The sequence below is a fragment of the Perca fluviatilis genome, chromosome 4 (genome assembly GCF_010015445.1).
Source record: "Perca fluviatilis chromosome 4, GENO_Pfluv_1.0, whole genome shotgun sequence".
Taxonomy (NCBI): Eukaryota; Metazoa; Chordata; class Actinopteri; order Perciformes; family Percidae; genus Perca; species Perca fluviatilis.
In genome coordinates, this window is record NC_053115.1 from 2,734,535 (window position 1) to 2,755,999 (window position 21,465).

A 21,465-nucleotide genomic window follows, 5' to 3' on the forward strand; every position below is an offset into this window, starting at 1 on the left:
GAAGATTGAGTTCAGTGTTTATAAACTTGGATCGCATTTTTTTCAGTTACTGGGCTGAAATCCTGCTCTACAGAGATGGATGGATGGATGGTTGGATGGATGGATGGATATATGTGTAGATGGCTGGGTAGATAGATGGATGGTTGGATGGATGGATATATGTGTAGATGGCTGGGTAGATAGATGGATGGGTGGGTGGGTGGGTGGATGGATGAATGGATAGATAGGTGCATGGATAGATATATACAGGTTTAAAGGTTTAGGTTTAAGGCCTTGTTCTTTCATGTAACTATACAATGAAAGCGACATTGATTAGTGTTGTCCTTGTTAGTGTTGTGGAAATATTTCAATATCCTAGATGAAAGTGTCGAGCAAGAATGACATTAAACTTAAAATGCAGACAAAGCCATTGGGCATTTATATACCTACAAATTATTTAACAACCATTTCCTGAGATCTGATTTAAAACTGCGGTCAACTGGGTTAAAGTTAAGCGAGGTAGGATGCTACTCAAAAGTCTGCTCAAGGCGAAACCAGCGTTTGAATCCAATATTTCCACACATTATATACATCGTCTTGTGTCCATTGTTGTGTAGTGTTTGCAGATGACCAAATTAATTTCCCTTTTCGGATAATAAAGTTAAATTTGATTAAATTTGACCGTCACTGTAGTGAGTGTTGGAGCGGATTGGCACGGACTGTGGAAATGGATTTAAAGCAACACTAGAGAACTTTTCCCACTTCATACATTACATTACGCAAGTTGGTGAACAGTGTTTTCTGTTGGAGATGGTAAGTCTCTTTGGGGGGGTGGACTTTGGGCTTTTTCACTTTGTAAACTTTTAACTGAACAAAATAGATATATAACAAAATAAAGGAAAGGGGAATAGCCAAAAAGCATAATATGACCACTTTAATTAGCTTTGTAGCAACTCATTTGGCAATGGCTTGAATGTCATGGACGTTCATTAATATCAAAAAGTTACGCACTAAAGCTTGAACCTATAAAATGAGAAAGTTTGCTCCGACTGGTGGCTTTTGGCTCGACTTGGTCACAAACTTTATTCACTCATTCAATCGGTTTGCCCAGTGATGGCATTATTAAAGCAGCTGACTCAAGAGATTCTTTTAAAGGAGACCTATGAGGGAGCCAAAACCTCAGATTTCCCACAGTTCCTCTGAATAAGCCAGTTTAATCAGTTTTTCTACTGTGTATGATGTCATACCGAGACAGTTTTCTATATATGGTCATCTGCTCCAGGCAGGCACGTTACTGTAGTGTTTACGTTTCATACACTTAGCCACATGCTAACGACAGGGAAAGCTGTAATCTTGGCTGCAAATGTTAATTTCTCCCAAATTTCAGGTCACATTCCTGCTGGAACATGTTGTGTAATATTTGGTTAAGTAACCTTTATTTGTGATTTTTGACGCTGTTGCATAGTGTGGTGGAAGAACAGGGTGTGTGTGTGTGTGTGTGTGTGTCTCATGTTTCCCTGTGCTACAGTGTTATCTGAGCCACATTTCCTTTCCACCACAAGAAGCTGATCCTGCTCAGCATCAGGCACAACAAAGGTAAATAAAGATATTTAACAGTTATATAAACGTATAATTCAATAATGGGATTTCAGCATTTCTACCATATTTAACAATGGCATACAGCTCGGTGCTAGGTCAAGTTTTCAAAGCCTTTAATTCTTTACTTCTTTGGTCTTTTTGGTCATGAAAGACAGTAGTTTGTATTAGTTGTGCTGTTTGTGGTGTTCCAGCATATACTTTCAACCCTCAAGGACAACTTTCTTTTGTTATTAAAACTTTATAAACAATTAAAGCTGAAATGTTATTATCCAAACCCATTTGCCAGGTCAGTCCAAACAGAGGACTCACACACGTTCTTCTCAGTGCTTTTGAGATGTTTGACACAAGAGACAAAATGATTAAATGCGATAAAGATGGAAACCCATCCAGCATATGACAGGAATCTTTTAACCTTTGTGTTGTCCTCGGCCGATTTTGACCCATTTTCAAAGTTTTTTATATCACAAATATGGGTTTCTTTCAACAAAATTGCCCCCACCAAAAAAATGAACATTGATCAAGGAGAGCAGGTGAAATATATGATTACTTTAAATGAATTTTGGGTGTTTTATTCAATTTTAAAGCATTTGAAAAAAATGTAAATGGTTTTCACAACAGTATATCCCGACTAAACTTTGACATAAAGCAGTCTGTGATATCCACTCAACATCCTCTGATCTGATTTAACAAAAAAATAGGTATAATGTCATAAAAACTAAGTTTATTGACCATAAATCAACAAAAGCTTTGAAAAAAGTGACAAAAACATTGGGGAAAAAGAGCCAAAAACAGTTAATTTACAATTTTGATGCAAGTTAATGGTCGACAGGAAGACAACACAAGGGTTAATGAATATTTGAATGTTTTATCTGACAAAAATGTAAATATTATTCGTGAAAGCACCAAGTCATCCCACTTAAACGACAACACAAATGACCCACATGTCTTTTTCTGACCTGCTTCCCATATGGTTAAACATTTGGTTAAGTTTCTATATCAGAACATTTGGGTTTCTTTCAAGCAAATTGCCCAAAAGTAACACAGAAGGTTCCACAGAAGGCTCTTCACAAGTCAAATTTAGGGATCAGTTCACTACTTTTATTGAATTTTGGGTGTAATTTAATTTGATAGCATTAATCTGACTTAACTTTGACAGTCTGTGATTATCCATTAACATCCTCTGATCTTAAATATTAGTCAAAATAATTCATACTTTCTGCTTTTTTAACTCAAAAGTTAGATATCATTTCATAAAGGCTACAAGAGGTTTATTGACCATAATTTCCAAAAATGAAAATAGTGGTAATAAATTGTTGTTATTAGTGTATACTGGTGGTAGTGGGGGGGGGGGGGAAAGCACAGAAAATGTTGAAAAATGCATCAAAATAAGTGACAAAAAAGTGTTAATTTTGAGCTGGAAGGACACACAAGGGTTAAGTTAGGGAAAGATTGTTGTAATAGTTTAAATGTACGAGATGGTACGCTAGCAGGATTAACGGTACGTGTCCACAGGGTAATTATTGACATTAGGCATCGCTCCGCTTCCCAGCATTGAACGCTCGATGGGCATGTCACCATGGTAACTGACCAACAAAGCCAACATACGATACAGGTCAGGTCACACCCTGGATGGAGCTGTCCAGGGCTGTCTGCTCCGGGATTTTTAGACCAACATGGGGGCTCGTTTGGAAACTTTCTCTTATATTATGAAAATAGTTCACCGAAATGTGTTTCTGAAAGCATTAGATGTGAGAATTTGTGAGAATGTGAGAATTTGATCATCGGGAGTTGCAAGATGCGGCGAGTCACGCTGGACCAGAATGTATTATCCTAAAAAAGATATCCTCTTTGTGTTAGTAAACAGAATTCTATGGCCAAATCGTTTTGTGTTATAGCTGGCAGTTTTAAAGGTCCCATAGCATGAAACGTTCACTTTATGAGGTTTTTTAGCATTAATATGAGTTCCCCCAGCCTGCCTATGGTCCCCCAGTGGCTAGAAATGGTGATAGGTGTAAACCGAGCCATGTATTAGGGGACCACTAAGGCCTATATAAAAGAGACTTCAGATACAGTATTAGGGGACCACTAAGATCTATATAAAAGAGACTTCAGATACAGTATTAGGGGACCACTAAGGTCTATATAAAAGAGACTTCAGATACAGTATTAGGGGACCACTAAGGTCTATATAAAAGAGACTTCAGATACAGTATTGGGGACCACTAAGGTCTATATAAAAGAGACTTCAGATACAGTATTAGGGGACCACTAAGGTCTATAAAAGAGACTTCAGATACAGTATTAGGGGACCACTAAGGTCTATATAAAAGAGACTTCAGATACAGTATTTGGGGACCACTAAGGTCTATATAAAAGAGACTTCAGATACAGTATTAGGGGACCACTAAGGTCTATATAAAAGAGACTTCAGATACAGTATTAGGGGACCACTAAGGTCTATATAAAAGAGACTTCAGATACAGTATTTGGGGACCACTAAGGTCTATATAAAAGAGACTTCAGATACAGTATAGGGGACCACTAAGGTCTATATAAAAGAGACTTCAGATACAGTATTAGGGGACCACTAAGGTCTATATAAAAGAGACTTCAGATACAGTATTAGGGGACCACTACGTTCTATATAAAAGAGACTTCAGATACAGTATTAGGGGACCACTACGTTCTATATAAAAGAGACTTCAGATACAGTATTAGGGGACCACTAAGGTCTATATAAAAGTATCCAAAGAGCACCATGTCATGGGACCTTTAATCATGTAATCAAACGTTTTTTCCACCAGTTTGGCATGGAAGATGGCTCCAAATACTACAATACCCATAAGCCTCAGCTGCCATTGCTATGTACTGTAGCAGAAGCAGAAAGGTGCACATCAGAGCTGAAACAAATTTACAGTTTTACCTTTGCAGTTGGGAACAAAACATGGCGCCCATATGCGTAATCTTTAGCTTTTGCCCAGCGTTAGTGGTGCACATAATGGAACTTTGTGAACCATTGTCTTTATTTTCTGAGCCCACTAGATGGCGCTCTCTCTTCAACAAAGGGTTGAACATTTTGGGGCGTCTCGTCTAGTGTGTAGACACGTGCATTTGTACATTTTCTTTTCTTTTTGCTGCGTGGGGGCTGGCTGCATAGATATAAAACAATATTAATGACGTGTTTAAAAAAAAACAGTTACTAAACGTCCTATTTGAGGTCAAAAATCAATGAACTAAAATGAGGTTTGCTGTTCATAATTGCTGTTAAGAGCTAGCTAGCAATCACCAATAAATGACATCTCAGCCGGTCCGTTAACAGTAACTAGGTAACGTAACTAGCTAGTTCACCAACTTTTCTGTATTTATAGTTAAAAAAAGAAGAGAAAAAGTACTCTATCTACTCCTAATGACATGTTTTATAGTGATACCAGCCTCCTGGGTCTCTTCGGTCCTTCTGGTAAAGCAGTTAGGTGCTGCACAGCTGACAACCACACTTGCTGCCTATAGGTGACAATCGTAAACAGTACCCTAGTAAGATGGTGGACAGTTATCCGATCAGTTATGACGTCATGTCATATCTATTGTTCTATATTTATGGCTGTCTGTCTGTTTGTCTGTCATATGTATGTGCTTGTTTTTGTATTGTTGTGTTGAAAGTTTGCATAAATAAAATTTACAAAATACAAAAAAAAATGTTACTCTGAGTTGCTAAATGAAGCTTTCTGGCAGGAGATGCGTTGCCTGCTGACGACCCAGAGCCAGAACGGCTACCGAGAGCAGATCCAGAAGGAGATGTTGACTCGTTTGGCCTGGAAAAGCCGCTACGCCAACCTCTACTCGTGTTACAATCCCCGAAACAACAGCACAGAGTCGACACAGCTGCCCCGTCTGCCCGCTGACCCCCGGTGAGCTGCTTCATGCACATTAAACCTGCAGTTGTGTTTTTAGTTTTGTCTGGTGTAGGCTTTATTCTAAAAATGTGACCGATGACCGGTCTGGCCCTAAAAAGGCCAGACTTAATCTGACTCCAATTCTATGGTCACTACACCCTGAAAAGTGTTCGTTTACTGGAAGATCAGAGAAATAAAACTCAGGAGTTGTTCAGTTAAAATTATAACAAGCTTTAGTGAATGATATTGCAGAATACAAGAGCGTATGCATACGGATCAGATACAGGTCTATCCTTCACCTACAAAGATTTCGCCAGCATCTGGTCCCGCTAAGTTAAAATACTGTCTTATTTATTCAATTCTGTCCCATCCTCTGGTGGTGCTGTCATCAGTTTGGATCCGGTCCAGATCTTCTGGCTCCAGCCGGCTCCTAACGATATGTAACACACTGCATGGGAGTACGACCTCGGCCTGTCCCATTCTCTGGTCAAAAGAGACAAGTCGCTGTTGTTGGATTTGAACACCTGTGTGTTCTCAATCTTCTGAGTTTCATGAGAGCCGAGGTCACTTCCATACTCTGTGCCACAAATCCTTGCAAAACACTGCTCCATTGTTGCCTCCGTTTCCCCCCGATCAGAGAAGACCTTTTTTCAGGCAATATCTCACACTCCCTTTATAATGTCTTATCACTTTAAAACCAGATGGGCTCTCATAACCCAGAGAAGTGGAGGCAACAAGGTCAGCTTCATGAACTCTAAAACCTCTTTTTAACACTTTCACAAAATATATTCTAACACTGGTTAAATTTGACTTTTGTAAAATGATATAAATGTGTCACACAAACTATTGATGATACACATCTTGTGTTGATGCTCCACCCACCAGGGCTGTCTTGCCACCTGTTACCAGGACAATCAAGGAGCAGAGCAATCTTCCCCCTCCTCCTCCTCCTCTTCGTCCTCCTGTGCTATCTCTGGAGGGGGAGGGGCGTCTCAATGTGCCCCCCCTGATGAGGCCAGTTTCTCCTCAGACCAGACGTGCTCTCTATCAGGACTCCTCTCACCATGTACGAGTCACTGTGACACTTAATCAACATTATGTTCGCTTTAAAATGTCCCTCACTGTTGTTTTTCATTAGAATAACATATTAAGTATTAAATAGCAATGGATAGCTGATTGAAGAAGTCTGAACTTATCTCTCAGATATTCTAGGTTTTATTTATTTGTATCTTGAAATTAAAGGTCCCATGGCATGAAAATTTCACTTAATGAGGTTTTTTTAACATTAATATGCGTACAGTGGCTGTAATTCTGCACCGAGGCTGAATTTCAGGAAAGAGACTTCAGATACAGTATTAGGGGACCACTAAGGTCTATATAAAAGAGACTTCAGATACAGTATTAGGGGACCACTAAGGTCTATATAAAAGAGACTTCAGATACAGTATTAGGGGACCACTAAGGTCTATATAAAAGAGACTTCAGATACAGTATTAGGGGACCACTAAGGTCTATATAAAAGAGACTTCAGATACAGTATTAGGGGACCACTAAGGTCTATATAAAAGAGACTTCAGATACAGTATTAGGGGACCACTAAGGTCTATATAAAAGAGACTTCAGATACAGTATTAGGGGACCACTAAGGTCTATATAAAAGAGACTTCAGATACAGTATTAGGGGACCACTAAGGTCTATATAAAAGAGACTTCAGATACAGAATTAGGGGACCACTAAGGCCTATATAAAAGAGACTTCAGATACAGTATTAGGGGACCACTAAGGTCTATATAAAAGAGACTTCAGATACAGTATTAGGGAACCACTAAGGCCTATATATAAAAGAGACTTCAGATACAGTATTAGGGGACCACTAAGGTCTATATAAAAGAGACTTCAGATACAGTATTAGGGGACCACTAAGGCCTATATAAAAGAGACTTCAGATACAGTATTAGGGGACCACTAAGGTCTATATAAAAGAGACTTCAGATACAGTATTAGGGGACCACTAAGACCTATATAAAAGCATCCAAAGAGCACCATGTCATGGGACCTTTAAGACTTGTTTAGTCTTAATTTGAATTTTACACTTGTTGCCCAATTGTAAACAAAGCTAATAATGCTAATGCTTCTATTAAAGATGATGACATTTAGCTGACAGTAACACCATCACACACAGCAAGACATTTCATGGTTTGGTTGGTCTTTATTCCTATATTTCTGCCCAATGTTTAACCTAGTGTGTTTAAAAGTAATTTAAACAAAATGTCCTCTGCAGGGTAAAGGGCGGAGTCTGTACTTACAGAGACGTGGCCACATCAGACCTGAGGAGAAGTTTGACTTTCCTCTGCTCTCGTCCTGGGAGTACGGGTGGAGGCTGGGTAAGTTAGAGGCCCTTCACTGCTTCACTGCTATCTGTTAAACCTTAACCCTGCACGAAAGGAGAGAGTATTAGAAGGGGGGGTTAAAGAAAAATGCCATGCATTCTCATAAACAGGTTCATATGATATGGTATGAAAACTCATGCACAATTTGTATGATGTCCTACGAAACTACAGCGACTGGTCAATGAGAGCCGTCACATGACGGCCGGTCGGTCACGTGATAGTCTTTATCCATGATGTTGTTCAGGTGCCGCTGGAAATTCGGCCAGATGTCCGTCCCCTTCCTCTTTCTTTGTGTTGGCGTTCTAACCTCTGGTGGATTTGTGAGGACTCTGTCTAACTGCTCCTCAGATCTCTGCAGGGTAAATCCAGACAGCTAGCTAGACTATCTGTCTGTCTGTCTGTCTGTCTGTCTGTCTGCCTGTCTGTCTGTCTAACTGCTCCTCAGATCTCTGCAGGGTAAATCCAGACAGCTAGCTAGACTATCTGTCCAATCGGAGTTCTCTGTTGCACGACTAAAACTACTTTTGAACGTCCACATGTTCCACCAAAACAAGTTCCTTCCCGAGACTAGTTAGCAGAGGCACCGTGGCTCCGTCCGGAGCTTAGCCCCGCCCAAGACGATTGTGATTGGTTTAACCCTTGTGTTGTCTTCTAATGCATTGCCTCTAATTTCATTGAATTTGGAGTGTTTTGTAACATTTTCTTGCATTTGAAAAAGAAATTGAAACGTTTCGAAACAGTATTTCGACTGAACGTTGACATATACCAGTCTGGGATTATCCTTCCTTTAATATGAGTCTAAATAGTTACTAATTTCAGTTTTTTTAACTCAAGGATTAGATATTATTTCCTATAAATGAGGTTTTGACCATGAATTCCAAAAATAAGTGTAAAAATAATAATAAGTTGGTGTTAGTGGTGCTTATACATGGCAGTGAAAAGAAGTGTAAAACGGCAACAACAAAAAGCACCAAATACATTGAGAAAAGCACCAAAAGGGTCGAAAAAAGTGACAGATTTTTGTGTTTTGGCCAGGGAGGACAACACAACGGTTAAAGAAATGCCAATAAACCAGAGCACGTTTTTCTCCCAACCTGGAATGCTGTGTGGACTAGACAGACCCTCCTCCACAGCGCTGTAAAGGAAGGTCTGGCAATGCAAGACTAGTCACGTGACAGTTAAGTTTAAATGTCTTACAGCTAAATTTAGCCGACAAAAGGCGACTGTCGTGCGGCGACGACAGTTACATTTAGACACCAAAATGAATACTTAAGATTAGACAAAAGATTGTGGTTTGAATTAAAACACTGGTTCCCTTTAGTAGTAAAACTGGGACACAAACATGTGTTTACTGGGTGAAAGTCTTGTGTTTTCCCTGGGACACAAACTCCGCTCCCCTGCTTGAAAGCCATTTTTTTTATTTTCAGTGTGCTAATTTGATTTGAAGATGAAGTTCTGCAAGTTTTTTGGACATAAATCAAAGTATATGGCGATTAAAATTGACCTGATGGTGGTGCTAGAGGAAAGGCCAGTCACAATTCATTCTGAAGTGGCGCATGAAAATCTGCACCAAATTCTAAATGAAACGATCTAAATTTCAAGTTTATATCAGAATCAGAATCAGAATCAGATTTATTGGCCAAGTATACTTACATACACAAGGAATTTGACTTCGGTAGGTGTTAACTCTCTATACATTCAACAAATAGACATGTAGTAGTAACATACTGTACAATAGAGACAACAAAATACATATAGGCACATATCAACATAATTTACAAAAATACAAATAAGACATATCAAGACAAGTACACATGGAGTGGGATGTAGAGTGCAAAAAGTAATAGTGCAAAGTAGTGTGCAAGATGCACATTGGAATGATAAATATGTAATGTGTAGAGAAGTGGGTGAGTGGCCAAAGTGGGGATGACCCACTTATCAAGTGTCCAGTAGAGTGATGCCAGTGGGAAAGAAGCTGTTCTTGTGTCTGGTTGTTTTTGTGCGCAGGGAGCTGTAGCGCCTGCCTGAGGGGAGGAAGTTAAAGAGGGTGTTTGCAGGATGTGTGGGGTCTTTGGTGATGTTCTCTGCCCGCTTCCTGGTCCTACCAGTGTACAAGTCCTGGAGGGAGGGCAGGGGGGCACCAATCGGTGTTTATTTGAGTTGACTTTTAATTTAAACTTCTCTGGATTGAAGTGCAGTTTATATCTGTCTGTGTTTATAGTGACTGGTCACTTTATTTCTATATATTCTGTCAGTTCATTTCTCCTGATTAACAGTGTCTGCCTGGATCCACAGGTGACTACACTGTGGATTACAGAACGCCATCCCGCGCCAAGTCTTCAGTCGTGAAGAACACGTTCTACGCCAGGAACGGTGTGTTCTGCAGCCCGTCAGCCACCGACACACTGGGCTGAAGTTCAGCCTTCATACACCAGAGGTCGCTCTTTAATGAGAGTGTAGAACTTCAAACAGGCTTTTATTTGATTAACACCGTTGATGTTTGTTTTAATACACACCCTGATTTAGTTTTAGGGTGCTTTCACACCTGTAGTTTGGTAGACTCGGTGCAATTTGGGGGTGAAGTTGCAACATGGTTACATTTTTCATTTGGTTCAGTTTGTGTATACACTGCACTTTATCAAACACACCAAGCATTGTAGATAAATTCCTCAGGGTCAAAAAGGCTGCTGGTCTATTGGACAGAATATCTGAGTAAAACTGGCCGACACTTGTGGTTTCAGAAATAATAATACGTTATAATAAATTTATAACGTCTTGGGATTTCTGGTTTTACTTTAGTGTTTGTAATATTTGACAGGCAGCGAGTGAAGGAGAGGGCGGCCCTGATGAGAGAGAGAGATGATGTTGTCATACAGATGACCAGCGACGGATGGTCATAATAGGTTATGGATTCAAAAGTTATCATACCTTAAATCATGTTTACGTAAGCAAATTATGTGCAAGATTGAACTTGGAGGCTAGTGGATGTCACTTTTTTTCCCCCCCCTTCTTATATATGGGTCGGATCGTGTTCTCCCCTAAAGTGAACTGAACTTTTTGGGGGTATTTTAGGCCTTTATTTCCACAGGACAGATGAAGACATGAAAGGGGAGAGAGAGGGGGAATGACATGCAGCAAAGGGCCGCAGGTCGGAGTCAAACCCACGGCCGCTGTTAGCAACCTTAATGGCCAACAGTGCTAACATTTATAAACCATTTGAGATCATGGCAACTTTTGGGTGCACAAAATAAAATCTCAAACAAAACTCCCATTTAAATTTTAAAACACTGTTTTCTAATTACCAAGCTTTCTAATTTTTATGAGATGAATCCCATTTCTCTGTCTTACCCCTTCCCCTTAGTTTTGCATGTTCACGTGAGAGTAAGGGCTATCCCAATTCTCATTTTGATTGAGGTGTAGGGCTAAGGGGAAGGGGTAGATACCCCTTAGAACCAAGCACTTTCACGAGCTTACTTGAAACCAAGGGGTACCCAGAGTCTCATTATAGTATATATAGTATTTTCGGCTTAAATAATTGATTTAATTTAAAAATTACGACAGTCTTGTTTTGTGCTCTACACAGTCCTGTACATATATATTTGCAACCATGTTCTTAATTGAAACATTTTTAATGCTAATATTACATTGCAGATTAGCACAACAGTCCCGCATTTCTCTGACTAGCCTTGAATGGACTCCATGGCAGCCAGCTAGCGACGATGAATGATGACATAACCGTAACCAAGTGGTGTCTCGTTTCATAGGGGTATGTTTTCACGAAAGTAAGACGAATGGGTAGGGGAAAGGGGAAGGGGTAAGACAGAGAAATGGGATTCAGGTCTTTAGTGTCAGATGTTAGACAACAACCCAAGGAGCAATGATAGGTTAGATATAACAACTCTGAAACATATTCTATTAGAATATTCATACAGTGATCCATTCAGGTTATTTGTGGGAATAATGAGCTTCTACTTTTTGTACCTCTACTTTTTGTGCTTTTACTTACTTTTGTTAACCGTCCACACAGCTGTAAGGTTAAGTGTCTACCAACCTGATACTGTCTGATGGATAATTAATGAACTCCTGGCCTGGTATCACTCGGAAAGATGTACACCTGAAACCTCAGTGTTTTTGAAAATTGACCTACTGGAGGAAATGTTACACACCACAACAATAAATATTTTATCATAGTCATAGTAGCTCCACAAGCTTCCGTCAAGCAATGCAGTTTTATTCCTATTATGCAGATAAATGGACATATTTACAGGACGGACGCAGCGATAAAGAGAAGGCAAGATCATCCTTTTTAAAACTATAAGACAAATACGGACTTAAAGCTACAGTGTAGTATAGTATATACCAATTGAAAGGTCGGTGGTTTGATCCCTGGCCCTGCAGTCCCATGGCAAAGTCTCCTTGAGTTCAGTGTCTTACTGAACCCTGAATTGCTCCGGATGCTGCACCAATGGTGCGTGAATGTTAATTGTAAGTCGCTTTGGATAAAAGCATCAGCTGAATGAAATGCAATGTAATGTAATTAATAAAGTATAAACTTATTAAATGTTTAAATAAGCAGATGTAATCTTTTGGTCCTATAGGTGTGTTTACACATTATAAGGATACTCCTCAGTATGCTTTGGAGTTAAAGCTATAGAGCCAACTCCAACAATGTGTCTCAATGCATTCTGACTTATCTCTACTTACAGCTCATAAGATATAGTTAAACATGTTTTGGAAAATCAGTAATGTGACATAGGGATGTCACAATACCGATAATCTAGTATTCGGTACCGATACCAACAAAAGTACACAATACTCGATACTAAAGTCAATACCACGATGTGTGTGTAAAAAAAAGGAAGAAAATAATACTAATACTTAAACATTAATTCATTTATTTAAACTCTTCTTTCAGTGTTTTCTTTTAGTTTCAACTTTCTGTTATGGTGTGGAGTGGAAGGGGCAAGGAGAGCGTGATTTACAAAAACGAAAATGTCTTCTGGACCCCACAGCCCGTTGCTTTGAAGCCTAGCATCGCCACACAGCCAGCGTACGGTACCGTCTTTCACACAGCCAGCGTACGGTACCGTCTTTCACACTGCCAGCGTACGGTACCGTCTTTCACACAGCCAGCGTACGGTACCGTCTTTCACACAGCCAGCGTACGGTACCGTCTTTCACACTGCCAGCGTACGGTACCGTCTTTCACACTGCCAGCGTACGGTACCGTCTTTCACACAGCCAGCGTACGGTACCGTCTTTCACACTGCCAGCGTACGGTACCGTCTTTCACACAGCCAGTGTACGGTACCGTCTTTCACACTGCCAGCGTACGGTACCGTCTTTCACACAGCCAGCGTACGGTACCGTTCTTCACACCGCCAGCTGTACGGTACCTCTTTCACATTGCGCCAGCTGGTACCGCGTTTTCACACTAGCGTGACGTACCGTCTTCACACGCCAGCGTGGTACCGTTTACACGCCAGCTGTCCGCTCTTCACCCCACGGACTCTTTCACACGCCAGCGTACGGTACCGTCTTTCACACGCAGCGTTACGGTACGTTTCACACCAAACAGCGTACGTACCGTTTCACACACCAGCGTATTGTACCGTCTTTCACACTGCCAGCGTACGGTACCGTCTTTCACACAGCCAGCGTACGGTACCGTTTTTCACACCGCCAGCGGTACGGTAACCGCTTTCACACTGCCAGCGACAAATGCCTTCACACAGCCAGCGGAACCGCCTTTCACACTGCCAGCGTACGGTACCGTCTTCACACAGCCAGCGTAACGGTACCGTCTTTCACACAGCCAGCGTTACGGTACCTTCTTTAACAGCCAGTGTACGGTACCGTCTTTTCACACAGCCAGCGTATTGCACCGTCTTTCACAATACAGCCAGTGTACGGTACCGTCTTTCACACTGCTAGCGTACGGTACCGTCTCATTAACACAGCCAGCCGCACGGTACCGCTCTTCACACAGCCAGCGTACGGTACCGTCTTTCACACAGCCAGTGTACGGTCCGGTCTTTCAAACAGCCAGTGTAACGGGTAATCGCTTTCATTACTCACGGCGGCGCGGTACGCCGTCCTTCACACAGCCAGCGACGGTACCCTTTCACACAGCCAGCGTACGGTACCGTCTTTCACACAGACAGCGTATGTACCGTCTTTTCACAACAGCAATGACGGTACCGTTTTTCACACGCCAGCGTACGGTACCGTTCTTCAATAACAGCCAGCGTATCGGTACCGTCTTTCACACAGCCAGCGTACGGTACCGCTCTTCACATCAGCCAGTGTACGGTACCGTCTTTCACACCGTTAGCGCATCGGTACCGTTTTTCACACAGCCAGCGTATCGCGTACCGTCTCTTCACACAGCCAGCGTACGGTACCGTCTTTCACAACAGCCAGCATCGGTACCGTCTTTCACACAGCCAGCGTACGGTACCGTCTTTCACACAGCCAGCGTACGGTACCGTCTTTCACACAGCCAGCGTACGGTACCGTCTTTCACACAGCCAGCGTACGGTACCGTCTTTCACACTGCCAGCGTACGGTACCGTCTTTCATTAGTTGACCCGGAACTCCCAGACAGCAAGCATGTTTAGTTATGTCTGTTTCTCTCTGCTGTTGTACCGGGCTGGTTAAAGTTAAGTGATGTTATAGAGGCGCTATCAGAGCACACGTTAGCTTGTGATAGACAACGGCAGAGGTAAATAGACTCACTTGCAGTTTGGGAGTTCCAGGTGAAGTCGTGAAAGCCGCCGCCACAGCTGTACGGTAAAGCCAGAAGCTGAATTCAGCATTCAGCATTTAGCGGCAGTCTAGAACATTTTTAACGTTAGGCGTATATACTGCCCCCGTCAGGTCCAGAGGGATTGCATCCCCCGGGACCTACGGTACTGTGAAAAATTGGGTACCGAAGTACCGGTTCTCGTGACATCCCAGGTAGAGTACACGCAGTTTGTAGTTAATGGACTAAAACACAAAAACATACATACAGTCCTTTAAGGTAGGGGTGCCACTATTGAGCTAATCTTTATTTATTCTGCTGATCTTTGCATGATTACAGAAAAACATATTTCATTTCGTTGCTGTAAATGTCCCAAAAAAAGGCTTTGGCGTTTTAAACAATGATTTTGTGGACCAGAGTCCAGAGAATCTAGGCGCTTGGGAAGATCAGGAAGCCGGTGAAAGTGTGACTGGTACTGGTCTGGCTCGTCACGATGCTGTTGTGCCTGGTTGCCTGCAGCGAGACCGTGTCTCCGACCTCCAGCGCCATGACTGCCGAGCCGGAGGTGACCAGGAAACCCTCGGATGTGCCATAGAAAGTCATGTGACTCTCGCTGTTCTTTACCAGCTTCAGACCCACCTGGATGTGATAAACAAACAAATGCACAGGGATGGATGAAGTACTCTGATCTTTTTACTAAGTAAAAGTAGCAATACCTAATACAATAAAAGTCCTGCATAAAAAATTATAATAATATAAACTTTATTTACATAGCAAAAAAACAAAAGTGCTTAACGTGGCCGGGTTAGCTCAGTTGGTAAAGCAGGCGCACATATATCCATATATATTTACTCCTTGACGCAGTGGTTGTGGGTTCGACTTCGACCTGCGGCCCTTTGCTACATGTCATTCCCCCCTCTCTTTAAAAGCCATATTATAAACTGAGTTTGTTAAAAGAGTTGTAAAAGTGGACACTGAAGGAACTTGTCTGATTAGCAAAGGAAAGCTATTCTGCAATTGTGGAACCCCTTCCTTTCAAAATACAAAAAAAGAACCTACCAAAAGTTACCAAAATTACTCATTATGCACAAAGACCCATATCAGAATAATGTTTATTATATTTCTGGATTATAATTATTGATTCATTAATGCCACTTTAATTGTGCAGCTCCTAAAAGTGGAGCTAATTTTAATTACTTTATAAGATGCTGGGTAGCTTAACCTATGATAATGTCATACTTTATTAGTTGCTTTATATTTTGTATCTATAATTTGAATCTGCAAAGTAACTAGTAACTAATGTTGTTAAATAAATGTAGTGGAGTTAAAAGTACGATATAGGCTTTCAAAATGTAGTGGAGTAAAAAGTAGCAGAAAATGGAAATACTCAAATAAAGTACAACTTCCTCAGAATTGTATTGGAGTAAATGTACTGTGATTTTTGATTTTTGACCACTGGTTAAATGACTAAATCAGACTCCTGAGGACAAACTGAAGCAAATAAAAAAGATACAACTGAAAAGAGAAAGGAGACAGACAAACTAGAGATACACTAAAGGCTCTGACACACCAACCAGACAGACGACCGTCAGCAGTAAAGCCAGTCGGACTGATCAGTCTCCCCGAGGTCCAAAAAGTGCCTCAGAACACACCGAAGAGACGCCGACTTGAGCGTACGTTCTGCGCGTGCCCGAGACGTAATACGTCTCCATAACAGCAGGTGGCGCTAATCTGTGTTGTCGCCCAAAAAATTAAAACCGGAAATGACAAACACGTCACGTGGGTCTGGCTTCTCCCGAATTTCAAAGCCACCATAATGGGCGGCTCGTTCGGAATCTGATCTCATATTGTACTAAAATAGTTCACCGAAACGTGTTTCTGAAAACATTTGAAGAGAGAAACAGGCCGTGCAGTTGCTGAATCTGTCTTCATCTCAGAAAGACAAAGTTATAAAAGATTTTCCTCAGATTTTGAGAGCCGTTCGTCAGACTCATCCTGGCTCGTCATTTCCAGTAAGTGTTTTAACATATGTGCACGGATTCGCTAGTCAAGGGCTAGCACTCCACCAATCAGATTGGTCATTGAGTCCGACTGCCCACTGGCCGATTCAACAAGTCAAATCGGCCCAAATGAACACACCAAACAGACTCGAGTCACCGACCTCACCAGACTGTCCGACGGCCGATTATCGGGTTGGTGTGTCAGCGCCTTAACAGATTTACAGATGTGTTTTGTGGGAAGAAACTCTTCAGACTCACTCTGCTCTTTGCTGAAACATGATAACTGAAGAAGTAGACTCCTCTGATGGTGCATGTGAACGTCCCGTTTGGCAGCAATTGTCCTTGAGGCTGTTCATCCGATTCCGACAAAATATCTCTGTGGAAAGTTTTTACACAAACAGGTTGTACTAATTCTTTATTATCTCCATATATCCATCAAAATATTCATATATTTGAATCAAAATCTTATGACAGTTATGAGGCTGTTGTGTTTCCAGCCATTAATCAAATCTGATCAACCTGATGAAGCATATTACACCGTAAACCCAGATTTAGTTGTAATTAAACTTGTTAGTGGCCACTACTTATTATTTCATGTTTTTGTAAAAACCATATTCATTACTAAATCACATTAGTTGTTTGTAATAATCAGCTTGAGAGTGCACAGATCTTATTAAGCAGAGATAACTAAGGATGTTAATTTTCTGTATGGGAGGGGCGGGGCCATTTGAACTGTTCTGCGCTGAAGCGGTGCAAAGGCTCATGGGAAAAAAAAGATGTTCTGAACGGTTTATGCCCTAGTTAAAACATGTTCTGTTCATGTTGGGTGTGCATTTATGTTATCTGGGTTTGGTTGATTCATGTTTTTTTGTTTACTAATGATTTTTAGTTAGCAAATTTTTTTGTAAAGTCAACAAATTCGGGGTAACAGTGTAGCTCTGTTTTTGACTGTTCATCTCTCATAAAAATAAATACGATATTTTTTTCCCCAGACTTAAAGCTATAGTGCGTAGTTTCTGTTGGTGCGTCCACATGATACAAGCCTTCCATGAATGTGCAGCTCCCCCAGCAGCTTTGTAGCAACTCATTTGTTAACCAGTCCTTCCAGAAAAAGAGTTTTTTTGTGATTGTTGCGGGAAAAAATCCTTGATTATGCGGCACGTTTTCTTAAAAAATCTGATGGAATATGCGGGATATTTATGCTATTTTATGCGATGAAATTGCGGGAACTTGCCAAAACTGCGGTTTGATGAAAAAGAGAAAAAAAGTGATTCCCCCCATGAACATAATATTATGTCTATGATTCCCTGCTTTTCAATGATATTCACGTCGCGTAGTTACGTCACTTCATAATGTTCCCATGGCAACGGGGGAAAATGGCTGCTCTGTGTGTGAAGTAAACTCAACATTTTTCAACTGTCTGTTAAGATATATGTGACTTTTTTGCAACCAAAATGCAGCGATTTTACACGGAAATCGGCAATGTATGCGGCGAAAGTGTAGCGTATTTGAAAAAAATGCGGCCCCCGCAAAAATTTATGCGGACTTTGGCTGATTATGCATTGAATTATGCGATCGCATTTTTCTGGATGGACTGGTTAATGGCTTGAATGTAACGGACATTCATTAATATAAAAAAGTTATGCACTAAAGTTTTAACTTTGAATGTTGCTCATTTTAAAATATTTAAGATTTTAAACAACATTTTCATGGGCTTTAATGGTGATCTCAGGCTGCACATGAAAACTTATAAAACCATCACATCCTGACTCATCATCTTGTGTCAAAAAGGAAATACATCACATTAAACACCAGTCTAGTGCTGTCTGTGACTTTAAAGGGAGGGTTCGGAGTAATTTCACCCTAGGGTCCTTTGCACCATGACCTTGAGCCAAACACCCCAGAAGCTTTTCCCCCTCTAACATTGGGCGAGTTAGCGCTATCAGACGAATGGCTTAGTGCAGGCGCTAATGGAACCAAAGGTGTATCTCATAAATTACCCTACTAATAATGTCCAGAATGGTACCAAACTTCTACAGTAGTACAAATAGGATCTGTACTCAATCTGTAAAACAAGGCATTGGAAAGTTTGTAAGTACACCATGAGTTTATTTAAATAACACTTGCCTGCTGGCTATGTATATATATAATTACAGCCAGCAATAAAATCATGTAATTTGTCAGCCATTCGTTTTTTTGGGATGTGGTTATTTTGTCAACAGAGATTATATAATATGTCAATTAAAATCATGTAATACCTTAAGCCTTTGTTTTTCAATCAACAAGGGCTATTATAGTGCAATTAATATGACTCATAAACTGTACTCATAAAACGAGGCATTGGAAAGTTTGTAACTACACCAGGAGTTTATTTAAATAACACTTTCTAAGCCATTCGGCTGATAGCACTAACTCGACCAATCAAGGTCATGGTGCAAAGGACCCTAGGTTGAAATTACTCCGAACCCTCCCTTTAAACCTTCCCAGCACTGACCTGTTGAAGATCATGGGGGTATCTAAATCTGGTGCTTGTGATATAACCCGTTTGTAGGAGAAGATGGAACTCTGCTGGTTGGAAGGGTTGAAGGGTCTTCCCTTCTCCCCTGATGGGCCTGGATTACCGGGAGGCCCCGTAAGACCTGTGTCCCCCTTCAGCCCAGGCCGTCCTGGGGCCCCCGCAGACCTGAAGACCCCTTCTTTCCCCTGATTGGCTGACCTGCCTCACCTGCTCAAACAGAGAAACACTTATCACATGTCAAGAGGTTGTTAGTGTGAACTGAGACTAAAATGGAAGGTGTTATACGTCAGCTGTAAATTGAAAGTTTATACTGCAGGCTACTTAAAGGTCCCACGACATGGTGCTCTTTGGATGCTTTTATATAGGCCTTAGTGGTCCCCTAATACTGTATCTGAAGTCTCTTTTATATAGGCCTTAGTGGTCCCCTAATACTGTATCTGAAGTCTCTTTTATATAGACCTTAGTGGTCCCCTAATACTGTATCTGAAGTCTCTTTTATATAGACCTTAGTGGTCCCCTAATAAAAAAAAAGATTTTTTTAGCATTAGTCACCTAGTCACCAATGTATCGGAAAATATGGTCCAGATTAAAAAACGCCGAAATAAACCTTTAAAGGACAATTCCGGCGCAAAATGAACCTAGAGGTTAATAACATATGTGTACCGAGTCGACCGTTCTCTGGGACATGCTTTCATGCTAATTTAATGTGTCTGTTGCTTTAAACAAGCTAGCGCAAACCGGTGATTAGTCATGAGCAGTCCAATGACGAACCCCGTGCAACCAGAATCAAAGCTCAAACATGGCATTCGTGTCTTTATAATCTATCTTTTTAATAAACTGTCTGTACACTTACAAAGTTCTCAATGCTTCAGTTTACATGTAGGGACCCTCATTCTGCTTCCGTGGAAGTGTGGTGATATTTTGAGCCTTGTTAGTGGTGTAGAAATAGCGATTTACCCTCTGCCCCAAAAGCTAGCATTAGCAGCTAACCACCTGTTTGCGGTAACTTTTTTAAAGCTAGAGACACATTCGATTAACATGAAAACATATCCCAGAGAACGGTCGACTCGGTTCACATATGTTATTAACCCCTAGGTTCATTTAGCATCTTGCATCTATCCGTATAACCAGTCATGGCATATCTGTACCAGATTATCTTTTTTTAATTGAAGTAATGGTAGTACTTCATCAGAAAATAGTGAAAATAAAAAATACATTCCGTAAATAATTCTGGTTTTAGGAAAAAATAATCACTTGTATCGACTTGCCTCCTGTCACTGCCTCTCTGCTAGGTCGAAATAGTAAATGAGAATTGGTTCTCAATTGACAATTTTTTTAAATAAAGGTAAAATAAAAATATACAAAAACAACTTCAGCTTCAACTCAGTTTAAACTTGAATAAATTGTACAAAGTTGACTCATGAGTTGTAAAAATCTACCAGCTGTGTAAAGTTTACTGAAGAAAGCTGAGAAAACAATAAACTTAACATAGTAAGCTTAATCAGCAACTGCTCAGTCACACTGACACGTGTTGGTCAGATTTACATTTAAACATGAAGAAAAACATGTGAACAGAACATATAATATATATCTGATGTTTCGTGTGAGCTCACCAGGGTCTCCCATCACTCCCTTGGGACCATCCATGCCGTTGGGCCCATGGGTGCCGGGTATCCCAGGGATCCCTGGGTTTCCCCCGCAAGACTGTGTGATAACCGCAGTGATGTGAACCAAAAGCAGAAACACTGCAGTACTGCAGCTCAGCCACTGGGGGGCCTGAATGAACACACAAATGCAAAAACTCGTTTTATGACTTAAGAAGACCTTAACTTAAACTTGAATCATACCATACCATACCATACCATACCAACCTCAACTAAACACCAAGTCCTAACCCTAAAATGTAATGTTTTGCCTTGTGGGGACCAGTTCAGTGTCCCATTGTGGAAGGTTTGGCTGTAGCTGTCTCAACCCTGTTCTCTTTTCCTAAAGTCACTTTCTTCTTTTCCTAAACCCAACCGTCCCGTTATTACCGCGTGTCACGGAAACGTCAAAATAGTCCCGACCAAGCGCGTTTAGATAAAGTGCGTTAGTGATGCTAAAGGAGACTTTTTGCATCAATAACAATCGACAAAGGCACCTGACCAAGCGTCCGTATTTTAGAGATGGGAGTGAGAATCTGTTGGTCTTAGTAATCTTAAGTGTACATTTGCATATTGCTGTTTTATCATTGTATTCAAATTTGTAATTTGATCAGTAAAATAACACAAAACATGTAGATAATTGGTAAAGAAATACATTTACAGCACAAAGAAAGAACATTCCTGAAGTTTTCTGACATAG

The 21,465-nt window shown here is 40.8% G+C and overlaps 2 protein-coding genes across 2 annotated transcripts in view; one reads left to right on the forward strand and one right to left on the reverse strand.

Moving 5' to 3' along the window:
- The first annotated feature begins 1,324 nt into the window (after nt 1–1,324).
- Nucleotides 1,325–10,746, forward strand: LOC120558018. Its single transcript, XM_039798837.1, has 5 exons — nt 1,325–1,575; nt 5,308–5,483; nt 6,354–6,534; nt 7,751–7,853; nt 10,155–10,746. The coding sequence occupies exons 2-5, from the start codon at nt 5,311–5,313 to the stop codon at nt 10,271–10,273; spliced, it is 576 nt and encodes a 191-aa protein (XP_039654771.1). The 5' UTR covers nt 1,325–1,575; nt 5,308–5,310; the 3' UTR covers nt 10,274–10,746.
- Nucleotides 10,747–14,877: 4,131 nt separating this feature from the next.
- Nucleotides 14,878–21,465, reverse strand: part of c1qb (complement component 1, q subcomponent, B chain) — a 7,205-nt gene continuing 617 nt past the window's right edge. The window contains 5 exon segments of the mRNA XM_039798838.1: nt 14,878–15,243; nt 16,863–16,980; nt 19,099–19,282; nt 19,285–19,329; nt 20,736–20,898. Of these exon segments, the coding sequence (XP_039654772.1) occupies nt 15,034–15,243; nt 16,863–16,980; nt 19,099–19,282; nt 19,285–19,329; nt 20,736–20,898 (720 nt within the window). The 3' untranslated portion in view covers nt 14,878–15,033.